The sequence below is a fragment of the Malus sylvestris genome, chromosome 14, assembly GCF_916048215.2.
Source record: "Malus sylvestris chromosome 14, drMalSylv7.2, whole genome shotgun sequence".
NCBI classification, from domain to species: Eukaryota; Viridiplantae; Streptophyta; class Magnoliopsida; order Rosales; family Rosaceae; genus Malus; species Malus sylvestris.
The window spans coordinates 21,273,831-21,292,721 of NC_062273.1; the positions used below are offsets into that span (position 1 = coordinate 21,273,831).

At 37.6% G+C, this 18,891-nt stretch overlaps 1 protein-coding gene and 1 pseudogene across 1 annotated transcript; both read right to left on the bottom strand.

Annotated features, from left to right (window-relative positions):
* Positions 1-11,703: 11,703 nt before the first annotated feature.
* On the bottom strand, positions 11,704-14,440 carry LOC126599109 (uncharacterized; annotated as a pseudogene).
* A 2,269-nt stretch (positions 14,441-16,709) lies between these two features.
* On the bottom strand, positions 16,710-18,449 carry LOC126598620 (heavy metal-associated isoprenylated plant protein 30-like). Its single transcript, XM_050264988.1, has 3 exons — positions 18,022-18,449; positions 17,361-17,436; positions 16,710-17,263 (listed from the first exon to the last, which is right to left on the bottom strand). The coding sequence occupies exons 1-3, from the start codon at positions 18,187-18,189 to the stop codon at positions 16,941-16,943; spliced, it is 567 nt and encodes a 188-aa protein (XP_050120945.1). The 5' UTR covers positions 18,190-18,449; the 3' UTR covers positions 16,710-16,940.
* Between the last annotated feature and the right edge of the window lie 442 nt (positions 18,450-18,891).

Consider the following 18,891-nt stretch of genomic DNA (forward strand, 5'->3'; position numbering starts at 1 on the left):
CTATTTTTGCCTCAGTAATGGTTGCCAAGGGTTCTACTTTGGCCCACTTTGTGAAGTAGTCAACTACAATAATTGCATAGCGAACTTTGCCCTTCCCTGCAGGCATTGGGCCGATCAAATCAAGTCCCTATTGGGCGAAGGGCCAAGGGCTGATCATAAGAGTGAGCAGCTCGGGAGGGGAGTGATGAATAGTTGCGTAGCGTTGACACTTATCACATGAGCTGGATATTCTGATGGCATCTTAGTGGAGTGTTGGCCAGTAATATCCTTGGCGAAGAGCCTTGTGTGCTAGGGATAGAAATCCAGCATGATCTCCACAGACTCCTTCATGTATTTCCTGAATGACAGTTTCTACCTCTACGGGCGTAAAACATCTTAGGTATGGTAGGTTAAAACCCCGCTTGTAGAGTTGGTCATTAATGATTAAGTAACGGGTAGCCTTGTATCAAATTTGCTTAGCTTGGACTTTGTCATTTGGAAGGGTGCCATGAGTAAGGAATCTATAAATCGAGGTAATCCAACTATCCCCCTGTTGTAAGTTACACACTTCCGCAGCCATGGTGCTTGGTGCTGCCAACAATTCGACCTGAATTTTTCTCCCAATCTTGTCTTCCACCGCTGAGGTGAGGCGAGCCAAAACATTTGCATGACTGTTTGCCACTCGAGGAATTTGGGTGATCTGGTAGTGGAAGTGCTTAAGCAACAATTGTGTTTGTGCCAGATATGCTGCCATTGAGCTATCCTTAGCGTCAAAGTTGTTGGTGACCTGGTTAACCACCAATTGGGAGTCACTGAAGATATCAATTTGTTTAACCCCAAGGTGTTTGACCAAATGTAAGCCTGCTAGAAGGGCTTCATATTCGGCCTCATTGTTCGACGCTTTGAATTTGAAACGAAGAGCATACTCCATTGCCACTTTGTCAAGGGTCGTAAGGACTAGTCATACTCCACAACCTTGTTGATTGGACGAGCCATCAACATATAGGCTCCATGTTGGGGCTGTTGGTTCTATTTTCTGAGCTTCCAAGGGTAATAAAACCACTTCTTTAGGCGTAGAAACAATGTCAACAGGATATGTGAAGTCGATGATGAAGTCTGCCACTGCTTGGCCCTTCTCAGCTGGTTTTGGTTGGTAGGAGATGTCAAACTCACCCAATGCTATCGCCCATTTGATCATTCGCCCGGAAATGTTAGGACTTTGGAGTATCTGTCGAAGAGGATGATTGGTAAGCATGATGATGAAGTGTGCTTGGAAGTAAGGGCGAAGTTTTCGAGCAGACATGACCAATGCTATAGCCAATTTCTCAATGTTGGAGTATCTTGTCTCCGCATCTTGTAAGGCCTTACTGGCGTAGTAGACATGTACTTCTTACTTCCCTTAAGTGCTTTGAAGAAATGAGCACATATGTCTGTGGCCTTAGAGATGAACCTAGTTAAGGTTGCCACCTTGTCAGTAAGGCTTTGGATGTCTTTTGAAGTTACCAGTTCCTTCATGTCGAGGATTGCTTTGATCTTCTCGGGATTAGCCTCAATGCCTCGTTGGCTTATCATGAAGCCTAAGAATTTGCCAGAGCCTACTCCGAAGGCACATTTGTTGGGGTTCAACCTTATTCAATACCTTTTCAGAATGGTGAAAGTTTCAGATAAGTTGGTGATGTGTTGGTCAGCATGTTTGCTCTTGACTAGCATATCATCAACGTAAACTTCCATGCTCTTCCCAATCTGTTTTGCGAACATTGAATTGACCAGTCTCTGATAAGTCGCTCCTGCATTCTTTAGGCCGAAGGGTAAGACTTTATAGCAATATAGTCCCCTGTCAGTAGTGAAGGCTGTGTGTTATTGGTCCGGAGGGTTCATGAGGATTTGGTTGTATTCTTCTTAACAGGGACAATATTTGCTACCCACGTTGGATAATTGACTTTATGGACGAAGCCTATGCCTTTGAGTTTTTCAACTTCTGCCTTCATTGCCTCGTATCGTTCAACATCATAAAATCTTCACTTCTGTCTCACTGGCTTGGTCTTGGGGTCAATACTTAAGCGATGACAGATGATATCTGGAGAGATGCCTGGCATGTCCTCGTATAACCAAGCGAAGACCTCAGTGTTCTCTTGCAAAAAAAGAGATCAATGCCAACCGAAATGATGGTGACAAGGTGGTGCCAATCTTCACCATGTGATCCGGATAATCTTTTGAGATAGAGACCTTCTCCAACTCTTCAGCGGGTTGTGCTTGCTGGGTGAAAGAGTCATCTCGAGGATCGTCGGGTTGACTGTTGCCACCGTGAAGATCCAAGTTGGCTTCGTCTGGGCTGGTCTTTATGACTTGATCATGTATAGAAAGGGTTTCCTTGGGCACAGACAGGTGTTGTTGCTTAACCGAAGTGTTGTAACATGATCGTGCACTAAGTTGATCTCCTCTGATGTAACCATTGCCATAGGGGGTTAGAAATTTCATCAACAACATATGTGTGAATACCATAGCCTTGAAATCATTGATGCCCGTGCATCCTAAGATGACATTGTATGCCGTTGGGCAATCAACCACCAGGAAGTTAATGGTAATGGTAGCTGTGTAAGGGCCTGTACCAATGGTGAAAGGTAAGTGTATGCTTCCCAAAGGTTGCACGATATCACTGGAGAAGCTTATCAGAAGGGAAATCGAGTGATCGAGCAAGTGTTCAACTACATTAAGTTTCCTGAAAGCTTCGACAAACATGATATTGACCGAAGCCCCCGTGTCTACCAGGATTCGTCGTACTTCAAAGTTCGCTATGTGAGCTTCCACGATCAGTGGATCGTTGTGAGGGTAGATAATACCTCTTTCTTCTTCAGGGTAGAAACATATTGGATCCCAGTTAGGCTTTTGATGCTTGCCTCCCCTGATGTCTTCCACATGAAACACTTGGTGACCAGACCTTAAAGCTCATTCACTATTTTTCATGGCCCTGTTGGAAGATTTAGATATGGGTGTGCCACCACTTATGGAATATATCACATTCATCTGGCGTTGGTTACGGTTACCCTTTGGAGAGTGAAGGAGGAATTGATCAATTTTTCCTTCACGTGCCAAAGCTTCAATATGATCATGAAGGGTGATACACTTCTCACCGTTATGGCCGTTATACTCGTGGTAGCAGCAAAACGTGCCTGTGTTCTTCGTGGACTTGTAATCCGGGTGTCTCAGTTTTGGCTTCGGTATCAGGTGTGTTATGCTGGGGTAAATGGCCACACATGTGGCGTTCAAAGGTGTGTATGCCTCATACCTCAGGGTAGGGGCTGTCCTGACACGTGTTTGACCCACTATGTTGACTGCCTGGGGTCGGGGATTATCGTGGTGATACCCTTGGTTATCGCGGTAGTGTCCCTTACTCCTTTTACTAAAATGAGACTGGTGAAGATGGAAATCTTTCCTTTTGCCCTGAGATTGATATGTCTATTGACTTGGCAAAGTATTAAGTAAGGCAGGGGGAGGCACTGTTGTCGTTTGGAAGGTCGAGGTCTTCTCATTTGGTTGGATCTGGCTTCCACTACCTACTTGCTGATAAGGGGTGGCTGTGGAGGGTTTCCCTTGATATGTCTTTGCCTCGGCAGAGGCATGGTTGTAAGCATGTGCCATCACCTCATAATAAGTCTTCCAAGTGTTGGCATTGATCATGTACTTGAAGAAACAATCACGTAGGCCTTGAGGGTAGTCTTGTCATCTGCCTCAACGCAGGGAGAATACTCAAGGCTGAAGCGATCAGCATACTCTCGTAGTGACTCATTCGACTTCTGGCGAATAGTGTACAAGTCATATGCATAATGCAAGTGATCGGTCTAAAAATGTGTTGAGAAACAAACAGTTTCCTCAATTCCTCAAATGAGTCTATCGTCTCAGGTGGAAGACGGCAATACCAGTTTAGAGCTCCGCCAAAGAGGGTGGAGGGGAAGAAAAACCATCACTTTTCGTTGGTGTGCATCCGGTATGCCATGGTGGACTCAAAGAGGTTAAGGTGTTCAATCGGGTCCTCCTTTCCAATATAGAGTTGTAAACCAAATTTTTGTTTTGTCTTTGCTTGAAGAGGGTGTCGAGGATCCTCCTTGTGAGAGGGACAGGCCTGGGTTAGTTCCAGTCAGGTTAAGGTGTTCAAGGAGTTGTAGGACAAAGGGGAAAGTTTGAGCAAAAACGTGTGATTTTTTCTTGGACTTGCCGTACTGACTTCTAGGGCGAGTCTGTCAGAATACCTCAGAGTCCCCTGTACCTTCATGTTCCTTTGGGACCTGTCGTTCAATCCCTAAATTAGCAGCTGGCCTGGGTCGTGGGAGTGGACCGAGTCTTTCAGAAACCCTTGGGTCATTGATCTTCGAGCATATGTGGAGGGGATTCTCTCGACGTTGCTTTAGGAAGTCTCGGCAGTCACGATAAACGGTTTTCGATCCTTCCAACCCTTCTGCTATGAAGTGTTTTCCTCCACTTCTCTTGCTTCGGATCAAAGCAGCTGGGTTGAGATATGTCTCATATTGATCAATGTTTTGATGATTAGCTCGCTTTTTATCAGGGATACCCATGTCGAAGGAAGGTGACCCTCCGTGTTGAAGGGCACCCAGATGATGGTTGATGTCCTCAAGGGCAACGAGCTCGCGTGTTTGAGTATGCCTAGTTTCGTGGAGCGTCTTAAATAACTTCTCATACTGCTCCTGGAGGACCTCATTCTTCATTGTTATCTTGTTGTCCTGAGCTTCTAGCTCATTGAATTTAGCTTGAAGAGTAACCTTCTTTATTTCATTCCTTCTTTCGTTGTTTCGCACTAGGTGCAAGGGGGGTGACATTCTGTGTGCTGTGACTTCCTTCGCTTCCCATGTTGGAGAGGAATGCTTGGTCAAAAGAGAGTGTACGAATGGTGGAAACCAGCTTAACAAAGCTGAAGAGAGTGAGAATAAGTGTCGTTCCCACAGATGGCGCCAAATATTGATGCACAAAATCAGTGAGGACTTTGGTACAACAGAAAGTGTTAAGTTTGTGACCTTCGCTAAATTGCTCTAGTCACTAGTGTGGATAAGTATGTAAATGGATAGAGACAGGGAAACAAACACAAGATGTACGTGGTTCACCCAGATTGGCTACGTCCACGAAGTAGAAGAGTTCTCATTAATTGTGAAGGGTTTACACAAATACATAGGTTCAAACTCTCCTTTAGTGAGTACAAGTGAATGATTTAGTACAAATGTCATTAGGAAATATTGTGAGAGAATGATCTTTATTTATAGAAGAGAGTTTCTAGTTTCATTCTGACATTGACACGTGTCGTGTTGTGATTGGCTTCTGATGTTGACATGTGTCGCACTATGATTAGCTTCTAATGTCGACACGTGTCGCGCTGTGATTGGCCTCCTGGTTTAAGGGAAACTCTTCTGGGTCATTGACGGTATAACGTTGACCGGTGCTCAGTAGTTTCGAGATTGGTCAAGTATGGTACAAACAACACGTGTCGTGTTGTGATTGGCTTTTGATGTTGACACGTGTCGCGCTATGATTGGCTTCTGATGTCGACACGTGTCGCATTGTGATTGGCCTCCTGGTTAGAGGGAAACTCTTATGGGTTCTTGATGGTATAACGTTGACCGGTGCTCAGTAGTTTCGGGATTGGTCAAGTATGGTACAAACAGGATGCAATGCAACCGTCCAGATGATAAGTCACCATGCGAAGAAGAAAGAAATCTACATTTGATCTCTTCTTATTGTAATCATGGATAATAACTTAGGCTCAAGGAAATCCTCTTTAAGAATCCTTTTGTTACTTCTTATGTGTTAATAAACCTAGAAATAATCATTAATCAGAATAATTTGAATACTTATTTCAGGTAAGTAAACGTGCCATTCTCCCCTTTCGATAGTGTTACTAGAAAACATTTGAGCTTCCGTGTAGACTGTGGAGGATAAGGTTTGACAAGACTATCTACTTTTGTCAGGTAACTATAAGATAAACTTTTCTTTTGTCAACAGCGCAGCTGCTTGAACACACAACATCTTAAGATGAAAAAAGATTTTCCTTTGAAAAAATTAGTGTCCGGTCCCTAGTTACTAATGTTCATTGCATGAGACGATATTAGTTTTCAAATTTTAATTGAAGTCCCTAACATTAACGTGATAATGAATTGAATTGAAAATTAGGACTTAGGACTATGCATGAACTAGGACTTATTAAAGACCCTTATTAGCAAGATCACATCATGAAGATATATCTTCAGTCATGAACTAGAATTTTAATGCATTTTCTTTCAACTATTTTCTCTTTTTCTTCCATTTCGTACAAAACACATAATTTACATAGATTTCAAGATTTCAACACATTCTTTCTTACAATTCATATATATTGACACCTCCTTCATTCACTTATTCTTCTCATGAACCTATATTATCATGACTTTCGATGTTTAAATAAGACTTGAATCTAGGCGTTGGTGTTTGTTTTTGCTTAAGATAATGAGTCTTAATTAATTAATAATCATACGCATTCCGATTGTTGACACAACTCCGGATATTGCTCTTTCTCTTATTTGTGATTTTAATTGTCCATTAATTACACAATTTATTTATTTAAAAAAAATATGCATAGAGCTGATGCACTTTAGCATCGTCTTCTATATAGAGTTGATAGTTTATGGTTTATCCTGTGTGATCATGATTTCATTTCAAACTTCTTACCCTTTGATTTAACGAAAAACCAAAGGAACTAATCCGTAAAGGAAAAAAGGTGTGTTACTTGTGAAGGAAGTTAAATACTATCAAGGACCCTGGGGTAATTGACTATGCAAGCTATCTTTTGCTGGTGAACCATGCAAGCTATCTTTTGCTGGTTATTGGAATTTGAATATGCATTTCTCAAGGTGTTTAGATCTCGACTTAACATGATGGGCCTAACAGCATCAGTTGCTTCTCTTACCTTCTTACCTATTTACTAGTTAGTCTCTATGGTCATGTGTCTGGTTGAATGACTTGTACAAAGTAAATTGTTTTTGTACGGTACTTTGATCATATCAATTAGTCTAATGAAGTTTTGGTACCATTGATTGATTACAATGTCTGCTTACTAGAGTGTTTACTAGGCCTCCTGAAAAATGTTTTAGTTGTTATAAATATTGATTCAGATAGTCTTTAAAATTTATCACAGATTCCCCGGGCGAGCAGATGAGTATTATTGTACGGGGCCTTACATATGTCCGGCCTCCAAATCCCGATGCCAGCACCTAATCTTGCTCCACCTTCGACCTCCCAGCCACTTCACCCAGCCAATACCCAGTAGCCTAATGTATCAAACCTAGAAGACTAGTTGTTGTAGTTTTTTCTTTTTTTGTTCGGACATCTTATGTACATTTTCATATATTTTATAATTAAATACTTTTTTTTGGTTTATTAAATATTGTTTAGAATTTAATTACAATATTTATTAAAAATTAAATAAAAAATATTTTTGCCAAAAAAAAATAAAAACACAAGGGTTTGCACGACGAAGAAGTAACATGTGTCGCACAAACCTGCTTTCATTGCCTTGGAGCAACGGTTGGTGCTTGACGAAGGTTTCATTGGGCTAATTTTTAGGTAATGTTTTTTGATTTTGCACGACGAAGGACCTGCGCCGCGCAAACTGTTTTTTGTACTAGTGTAACAACAATAATTGTTTTTTTTGTCAGCAACGTCGTTTACAAAAGTTGATAGATTTAGTAGCGGGACAGTTTAAATCCGTTAATTTCATGGAATTGAGCATGATAATTGAATATTAGAGCGCATGACTAACAAATGACCAAACTAATTATAAATTAATATAATTTTATTAAGTGAACAAAAGATTGTTAGACAAAGAAACAAATCCTAACTCTAACATGATAAGCCCAAATCCAAACAATTAAATAAATAACTAATTTTCCAATTGTAGACTATGTCAAGTAGACACCAAAATGTCAGCTTATGCACGAGTACAATTCAATTTGGTGGGTTTTGTCTATGTTTCAACATAAGTACATAATCCTAGACACATAAGTTGTCACATGCCTATAGAGAGAGCATTTTTGGTTAAGGTTATCAAAATGCCTTTAAAAAATTACTTGTGTTATAGAGCCACTTTGTCCTTATAAAACGCTTTCAAAAGTTTATGGACCATTTTCAAATGAAAAAGTTGAAAACATATTGATTATTAAGGATAGCTTTTGTCACCCCGCTTTTGGAGTCAATATAACACAATCTCAGCTCGTCTAGTGGCCTCTGTTTTGTCAGATGTTTCTTCTAAAAAATGAAAGCGGGAGGGATGAGCAACCGCCACCGCTCCAAGTGAGTAGAACATGTAATGTGCTAGCCAATCGATGTCGTTTTACACAAGCTAGAAAATGTCATAATTATGTAAAAGAACTTTAGCCACATAATTTCATATCATAACGGCCCTTCATGTGTTGTTTATCCTTCATGGTGTCTTGGTGTGCCATACATTTATTGCTCATAAAACACAACACTAAAGTTCTCATACTCCAAGATGATTTCAAGTAATTCCAAATAGATTGTGTATATATCCTATCATAAATATTACATGAACTCAAACATACTTGACTTGAAAATAAATAGATAATTGAAAATAGATCAAATCTCATAATAATTCATGGTTTCGTTTATCTAAAAATAAAAAAAGCTTTTAAACTATTATATAAATCACTCACTTCGATCGATAACTAAAACCTTAGCAAGACAACTCTTCTACCGCTCTTCACAAAAGGGCCTCACTTTCTTTCCTCCCAAACTACATAGATAATATATATATATATATATATATATATATATATATATATATATAATATGCCTCTATGAACTAACACTCTGAATGCAAAACCATTCCGGCTTCCTAAGTTAATTTCCTATACCAATCGGCGTGCTTGTTTGAAAACTGTGTAAGGAAGGTCCCTATTTATACTAGCATGAAGCGGTTCCAAGACTTACTAAGGAAATAAAGGGCTGCTACATATATAAAATATATAGATAATGAGTCACTACTGGCATGTGTCAAATTAATGGCATGGAACTGTAGGAGAGGAGATGACATCTAAATCTATTATTGGTTGAATGGTGGCAAGTAAGATGTATTGCAAGAATTGGATTGTGTATGAGATGACATCTAACTAGGTAATTAATTTATTATTGGTTGAATGGTGCCAATTAAGATGTGTTGAAAGATTTGAATTGTGGAAACATACATGCATCCAGCTCAATATGGCGCTTACAAGACCTGAGAAATGATGGAAGATAACGACTCATTGTAAGCTCCCCACGTTCATAAGGCTCCATTTGATATTGTTTTTTATTTTCTTCATCAAAACTCCTTCACTTTAAAATTAAGTAATAAAAAAATCGGTAAAAATAAATATTCTGCTTATTTTAAAGGCATTGTTCTAAAAATCGGCCTAGGCTCTAGGCGGTGAAGGCCCGCCTCGATTTAGTGCAAATTGTTTCAAAAAATTGGTCTAGAGCTAGGCGGCACCTAAGCAGCCCTAGGTGATTTTATATATATATATTTTTTATTAATTGTGGCTTTTTCTTTTTTTAGTTTCATGGCGGTATACTTATGGAAATGGTGTACCTAATTTGTAAATGATGGATTGACTACAAGTCCATCCAATTGAGAAGTGAATTGGAGAACTTTTGAGTGGATACATACAAAGAAAAGAAATAAACTAAATACAACAAGGTTAAATAATTTAGTCTATGTCCAATCCAAGAATACTCCTTATTATGATTATATGCTTACTGTTTTCCAAATATTGAACTTGTTGGATGGATACTTTGTGTATTCTTCTATTTCTATTTTTGCATTTTGTCATTCTTTTATAATCCATACGAGTATAGTTTTTTTTTTTTTTAAGTGTAAATAGGCACTTATTTACAAGATATACAATAAATTTACATGATTCCCAGCCTAGGCTGCCTAGACGCCCACCTAGCGCTTAGGCCTCCTAGACGCCCACCTAGCCGCCTAGGCCGCCTAGATGCTAGGCCCTGCCCACCACCCGACTAACGTCTAGCATTTTTAGAATCTTGTTTAAAAGTAATAGCCTTCATACAATAGCTTTTAAAAGCAACATGTAGATTGTATTTAAAAGCTCCTTTTATAAAAAGTGAAATTGAGCCTTTAATGAATATTTTTCAATTCTTGTAATACCCTCATTAGTTTTAAAAAATGACATTATTTATTCATTTACACACATTTTATCCGTTCGAGAACAAAGTGACCGCATTACCCACCACTACATACACTAACCTTACACCACCGGCCACCATCATTACCACCACAATTGTTGCCACCACCACCACTACCACAATTGTCACCACAATCACCACCACAATAGCAACCAACACCACCACCATCATTGTCGACACTCCCACCATCACCACCACCATAACTTCAACCCGTCCCCACGGCCTCTACCATCTCCCTAACCACTATTGTTATATTTGCACCCCAACCACCATCATTACCACCACAATTGTTGCCACAACCATCACTATTGCCGCCGCCACCACCATACTTCCACCATTTCCGCTACCACCACCATACTTCCACCATTGCCGCTACCATCACCACCATTGCCATCGACATTGTTGTCGTCACCACCACCCCACTACCATATTTATTTGTCATTATAAACAATTATATTATTTTCACATTAAATTCACCAAACATTTTTACACTATCTTTTATAATCGCTACATTTTTAAATATACAGTTTATTAGAAGATCATCTACTTTATTTTACATTTGATTATTCTTATAGCACAATAAAAACAGATTTTTTTTTTAAACACAACAATCCAAATTTGGCCGTAAGCTTAAGCATGGTTCTATACTATGGATTGTTATAGTATAGAATGATATGATAACATGCCGGCAACTAAATGGCTAAATAAAAATCTTAAAAGAAGTACAATAAAATAATAATAATAATAATAATAATAATAATCTAAATATACTGAGTTTCACAGCTTTTCTTAAAATAAAAAAATAAAAAATTGTACCTAAATTAAGTATAATGGTTGATGTATAGGTTCAGAAAGACGATGATGATGATGGTGATGGTGATTTAATTACAGGGGCTATGGTAAATAATGGATACAAAATAGGAAGGTTGGGTTTGGAGGGAAGTTCCCAGTCCCCACTGGGCCACTGCCATGACCTGTCACTTTCGGCTTGGTGGGTGAATGGTCTAGTACATCGGCTTCCCCCATCCCATTTCCCACTTCCCACTGGGCTAAGCCTGCAGTAATGTTTCATAATGTTTTCATGTGGTACCACATGACCCAACAGTAACTTCTATAATCAAATGCTTAAATGTCGTCTACTCCCACACCCTCCAGTCTTTTATTTAATATATGTATTAATATCGAGCTTGTCATTTACGATATTTGAACTTAAAACTTCTCACTTATAAAAAAATTTCACTGAACCATTGTACTATGTAACTAGTTAATGATGAAGTTAACTCAACTAAACTAAGCTATTATCGATGTAAAACTTTCTAACTTAACAAAATTGAACAACACAAGCATGCGTGTTTCTAACTACAGAGAAATGAATTACATAAAACAGGTTCACTATAATGTCCCAGTGCAGACAAGTTGCTCTAGAGTGTAAGTTTTTACATCATTTTTTGAATTACTTTTACTGGGTGGTACCAATTGAAAGACTGATAAAAGCAAAAATTTATAGAACAAAACAATATGTATTAAGATTCATAGGTTACATGACCCACATAGAATCTCTCCAATAGCAAACATAAAAACATCACAAAAGACCCCTATTTGAGTGAACATTTTGCCTTATCACCAAGTGTATACACATACGCTCTCTCTCATCATGTGACTTGGTCACATGAGTACGGCTGTACATTTAGTGCCTCTTTGAGGTCACTCTCCCCTATTCAAGTGATTGATTTCAGAAAATCCCTGCCATGTCCTAATTACACGAATGTTGTCTCCTTGCGAAATTGTCCGTAGGATAACACATCCATATGGTCCAGAAGAAACAGATTTTCCAGGCAATGCTTGAACCATTATGTACCAGCAAAAGTTGTTTCCCCTCATTCAAATACTTAGAATTATCAACCTTACGTTTTAACGGCCTGAACATGAAATTTAAGTCACTCTATAACAAGTCAAGTACGTAGTACTACTCTATACTGCATCTCGACTACGTTTTGCACATAAATGTAGGTGAAGAGTCTCTAGCTTCCAACACCAGCAGCCCCTCCTTGTAGTATCAAAATAAAACATCTAGAGCTAGTGTATATCTCTTGCTAATCTTGCCTGTCACCTAAAAGAGCAGAAAATAACAAATTCAAACTAAAAACGGAAAGACAGAAGAACGGAAGGGAAGTAGTTCACCTTATATTTGTCTAATCCGCGGCCACGCATTTCCAATTGTGTGCCTTAGACACAAGTTTCTTACTTCATGGAACGTAATTCTGCTTCAGCATCTAGCCACAACGTTTTATACACTGGAGCTTGTGGGCCTAACTCTTCAGTGGTCAGATGATTGCCTCTCAACGCGTTGCCCATACTCCGAATTTAATGATTACAATTGTGAACTTTCAGTTTCCAAGTAGAAACAAAATTTAAGCACTGATATGATAATTTATAGCATTTGGTCACAAATTATACCTGAATGATCTCATTGCTTTTCTCAGTGTCTACACCACTATGTGAAGAAAAGGAACCCAACACTCTCAGTGAAAACATGAGAATTAACCTTGCGCTCTGTATAGCAATTCTGGTAATCCTTTGTCCTTGTTACTTGAAATCCCGTGTATGAGCACTGAAATACATCATTTAGACTCTGAGACCTACATAACATACACACATGCATGCAGTCTCGAGCACAATAACCATTAGCAACCAGAAAACCTTGGTTATAATAAAATTATATGATGATGTTAGTACTGTCAACCAGCTCCAGGGCGGACACAGATCAAACTATAACGATTACTATTACTGTAAGCAATAACATTAAATAAACTAAACCTGATAAATAAAGGTATGTAAATGAAGGTTAATGCTCTCACAGAATGAAAATCAAGTAATCAACACAACAAAAGTATGAATTCAAATGTAAGTGCATGTAGAAATTGATATGGTAAGGAGAGCAAAATTTATATTTTAGCACACGAGTAAATTGCACAAATATCTGCCTAGAAATTTGACAGTGTTCAGTACGAATCAGATTCAAAATGTAAAACAGGAAAACAAAGTTCAGTATCGTATTCAAACCAGATTCACAAAATTTATGGACACGCATACATACCCCTACCATTTGGAACACTGTTGATTTATTAGGGTAGTGTGGAGTGCCTGTAAGAGTTATGTCAGAGATTGGAGTCTTTCCTCCAGGCCTCTGTTGGATGCACATAGAAAGATTAGTGATTATATGCTGGATCATGTCATGCTTATGTTCATCGAGTGAATCTAAATCATTTGGACAATTTTGAACAAGCAATTCTGACATTTCATGCATCACATTAAGTATTGGAAGACTGATTGGCACAAATCAATCCACTTCATGGTTGTCATGCTTATGACCATAAGCTCCTTCCACTTCATGGTTGTCATTGGAAGACTGATCGGCATAAATCGATATGGAAGAATTTGATCCTGCTGCATCAAAAGGTCCATGCCCTTTGGAGAATGAAACAACAGCTGAAGATTCACACTTTTGGAAAGATGAGAAACCGTCTCCTACACACTCGCATGATAATGTACAATCGTTTTAGCATGGCAAGGAAAAAATTGTTGTGCCAGTGGATTCAAACTATTACGCGTTTCTTGTGCATCTTCAACAGTCTGAACTCAGAACTTGAAAACCCAAATGGGGATTGCCAAGAAGCCAAGGTTCCTTTCCAACAAGGTGAATCCAAATCAGATTCATTCACGCTAGAGAAACATCTCTTTTAACGCCAAGATGTTCCAAGCTTAAATCATCAGATATATTGGTTAAAATAATTAGTGACTCAGATTTTGCCAATAGTAATGGACCTATAGCCTCACTAGAAAGAGCTTTGCCAGCCTTCATTTCCTTTATCATTGGGACTTTCATCACGGTGAATCCCTTTGCCTTCACCAGAGAGCAGGTGATGAAGATGCACATAATCGTTCACAGAACAATTGCCTTTAAAATCCACATTCTTTGACAGTATGGGATTCAAGGGAGAAACTGGAAAAGCATTATGTTTAGGTGAATGGAAAGCCGGAGATTTTGCTGTTTAAGGATCAAAATTTGTTAAGCCACTCTCGCAAAAAGCAAATTTGTAACTACAACCGCTCCAAGTCACTGCCAGTGCAGTATATGGTAGCTGAGTTTGAGAAAAATTTCAAGCATTGGTGTAGATGAAGTACCTGAATTAACGCCTGAAAAAAGAGAATAATTCAGCATCTACTTGATTTTCTCTTCCTATTGTCGAATCGCTACATTTTCCCCGAACAATTTCAGAATTGTCAACATAGAGCTTCGATCCCTTAACAGCAGCATTTCCTGTGCAGAAGTATGTTATGTATGAGGCTCTTACAGTATTAATTTCACAACAACAGTGGCCTCAAAAAGAAACTTTCATTCGTTAATACACTCTATTGATCTTTTTTTTTTCTTCCATACGAGATGCAGAGGACCACACACCTCAAGTAACTCGCGTAGGAAACATTCACAGATTAATGTTCCGAGTTATTCGAGCCCAAAAAACAAAAGATGTCACCAAAATCCATTGTTATCCCTAGTCAATCATAAACATTAAACAAGAACGTAACAAATCGCAAGCCTCACCCGATTATAGCTCGACAGAGTGGGCAAGTGCTATGAGAATTCTTAGATATTCTTAGGTAATCTTTGGAAAAAGAAAAAATAAGAAAAAAAAAACCTAATAAAAACAAGGAATATTGGATGTCTTAACGATTCTACAAAACTCAAATGTTGAATAAACAATTTAAAAAGTGATGGGTAATATGAGGTGTCTACGTTTGATCGGTTTGAATCAAGGCTTAAATGTCAAAATGGTTATTGTGTTATAGCCATATGACCAATTTTGTCTCCGTATTTTCGATTTGGCTAATTTAGACTTTGTGTTTTCCTCTGTTAGCTAATTAAGAACATTTCATTCAATCTCTTTTAAAAAATTCATAAAAAAAATTCATATGAGATATAATTATCATTTCTCTTTACAGAAAATTGCAAATCAATAAGAAGTAACACATAAAAGATAAAACTTCCAATCTGAAAAATTGATTAAGGTTGTGACAGAAAGAAATGGGGTAATGTTAGGAAGGAGGTGGGGAGGTTGGAGGAGAATAATTTTTCTTTTAATTTTTAATTTTATTTCATTTTGAATATTTTAAATCAAATAAATTATAATTTTATAAATAAGTTTATAATAATTTATAATTTTTTTTACAAAAATTATATAGAAATGTCTTTAATTGGCTAAACGAAGATAAACACAATGATCAAATTTGCCAAATTGAAGACACATGCACTAAATTGACTCAATGACTAAAACACGGGGACTATTATAACATTTAAGCCTTGATTCAAACCGTGATTTTTCAAGCACTCAATCTAACCGTTCAAAAGCCTTGAATCGAATTGACTCAATGACTAAAACACGGGCACAATAAAAATATATAAGTTTAACTAATGAACTATAAAAAAAAATTCTATTTAGTAGAAATTCATACAACATTGGATATTATTTTAATGGGTTCGATTTCTCTTCTCTCCTGATCTTTATTCTTAATTCACTTAATTTTTAAATCTCATATTGGCATGTGTCAAATATGAGATCATGCGGCTCCCAACGATTTTGAGTCTCCTTTTTTTGGATAGAATTTTGAGTCCTTTTTTACTTCTTTACAATAAACGGGTTCACTTTTCAATAACATAACTAGAATCTATAAATCATTGATAAACTAGTATGTATAGATGCGAATTAATCTAATTTTCTAAAGAATTAATCATACAAAAAACATGAATTCAAAGATTTTATTATAGTAAAAATCTTGTAACTCAATTGATAAAACTGTACCCAAAGCCTGCTGTTCGATTCCTCTATGTCACCAATTCAAAGATATTTCAGAAATAGGAAACATTGGAAAGTTGTTTATTGTTGTCTTCCGTATTCCGTGAATAAAGTGGACATCTCTAATATTCTTTGCAGATCGTAAGAGTTTAGACCATTTCGACTTGACTTCACTTTGCCTTCTCAACTAAGGAACAACGACCTTGTAGGGTTGTTGGACGGTGACAAAAGTGGAACATTCCTAGCAAGTGTATGTCTTTTTATGAAAGATCAATTTATGGGGGTAGTGCATGAGATGCTGAGAAGCACCTTCATGCAACGGGTATGTCATTGTTATTGTATATTACAATTATTTATATCTAAATAAATAGTAAAATTATAGATAGGAAATTCTAACAGCGGCTTACCTAATTTTATTGTAGCATATGCATACTATTTTGACTTTCAGCATAACAATGACATATATACTTGTTGCATAAAAGTTCTTCTAATCGTCCCACCCTATAAACCATTGTATTTGTTCGATCGAAAATGCCATAATAATCTGCTGTCATAATCTAATCCAAATCATGAAATATGGAGGGAGAAAAGACATAAAAACAAAACAAAACATGATCATGGAACAAAAGCTGCATATAATCAAGTCCTGGAATTGTTCCATTGATATTTTCCCCACCTACAAATATTCAGCATGAAACCAAACCTGCATATTGTACAACACTACGATGGAGATTGACAAATTTATTTATTTATTTATTTTCTCTCTCCATCTAAACCATGCATATCTACTAAATATGAATTACATATATATTTCTCTTAGCCACATATATTTCCGTCACATAAGCTTTGTTTACTTGTGTAGCAGAGTTACATAAGGCAACAAGCATTGACATTATCATCATTGAACATGTTGCTAATTTTGTCATCTCCCCTTTGAGTCACTGGAATATTTCCATGTTTGTCCCCAACATTGTAGCCATGCTTATAGTAGTTGTAGCTCTCTTTGAATTCATTGGTTGTGTCCTTAAAATAGTCACTTGAAGATGTGAAGTACAATGGAGGGTTAGGGTAGGGCCAGAACTCGGCCCTTTTCCCAGCCCTCCTCACGGCCTTGAGGACTTTGTTGCGATCAACGTAACCGATTACAGTCACCTTTTCCATTTGTAGATCCACATCCACAGAATCAATCCCTGAACACACAACATATACAATTTGTACACTGTAATTCCCGTATTCCCAGATGAAAAATCAATAATATTATCAAAAACAGAAAATGAATGAGTGTACCTCTGAGCTTGAAAATGGCATTTTTCACAACTCTTTCACAGCCAGTGCAGCACATCCTGACAATGAGCTCCACAGTCTGTAAAGCAAACACGGTTTCAAAACCTGTTCTCATCTTGCAAAAAGCATGTTTTGGTTTTTCCTTCCTTTCTTTTTATTCCTTCGTTCCTTTTGTTGTTTTTAAATAGCTTTATACTTTAAGCAGTTATTAGTTAGAAGCTAAAAAGGAATTAAGAAAAGCCATGTTGGGATGCAGATTAAACCTATACCTCATGAATCATGATTATTCTTATGCTACAAGAAACGTCATCAATTAAGAAATCAGTACATACATGATTAACAAAATTGGATGGTTTGAGGTCTCCCTCATGGTTGGGAACTTTGTTTGCTCAAAACATGATGTTACCACTTTGAAACGAGGTTTCTCAAATCGATTTCTCTCCGCACTTGACGAGAAAGATTTTTGTTCTTTGTTTCTCATATGAATAAAACAAATAGTACTTTAAGGGCATGTACATATACATATGTGTGTGTGTGTGTGTATATAATATATATGTGTACATGGACATACATAGGAAGAGAAGCCATGCATGATGAACTTTCAAGCTACAGACATGAGAAACCTTGAAAGAACGAAAGCAAAACAACGGAGATGAAAGTGAACCTGTAGTGAAAGCGGCCGACCCCTTGGCATGTTGTGTTTGCTTTTCTTGTTTATGATGCTTTCGTAGTGGTGGTGATGGTGGTGGTGATGATCTTGGTTGTTAAAGTAAGAGTAGTATGCAATGGAAGATATGAAAGGGCCAAATGTTCTCTTTAGTAGGGTTGCCATAACCACAATCTAGTGGTGTATATATACACACAAGAAAGAAAGATATAGATTGGGAAACTCTAAGACAAACCCAGGCCTAGAAGATATTCCTGTTTGGACTTGGCAATTGGCAACCCTTTCCCTTAGGTTTGATCTCCCTTTGGTAATATATTCCAAAGCTGTCTAAAAACAATTCCAACTTAGCGGCTTTCTTGTGGTTTAATCTTGTGGTTTTAGGGAATGGAACTCCCAAATTATTAGAACTTTTAGAGAGGGAATGGTATCTAAATCCTCACATTAATGCTTGAAATGTGGGTCAAGCTAATATGGCTGCAGACACTGAGAAGAGAATATATCCTTTCTTATAAGGATATGGATGAACTTACAAACGAATTGGAAATTTGGGTTTTGATGGAAAGGGAAAAATATATTCTAAATATATGTTTTTTAACCATCTTTGTAAAAAAAACTTCTGCACAGTAAGCACCATCTATCTAGAAAGTCTAATAACAAGGTATTTTCCCACATTAAGCTATATGCCTATAGGGGTTTTACATTTTCACAAGACTATTATAAAAGGAATTTTTCGAAGAATATATGAGTTAGTCAATTAGACAGAAAAATGTGTCCTGTCTCTTATACTGATTGAATTAGAGTAGTTTAAAAAAGTTATAAAAATAGAATCTTTAGGTTTTATGTACTTTTTAATTTAAAATATCAGCT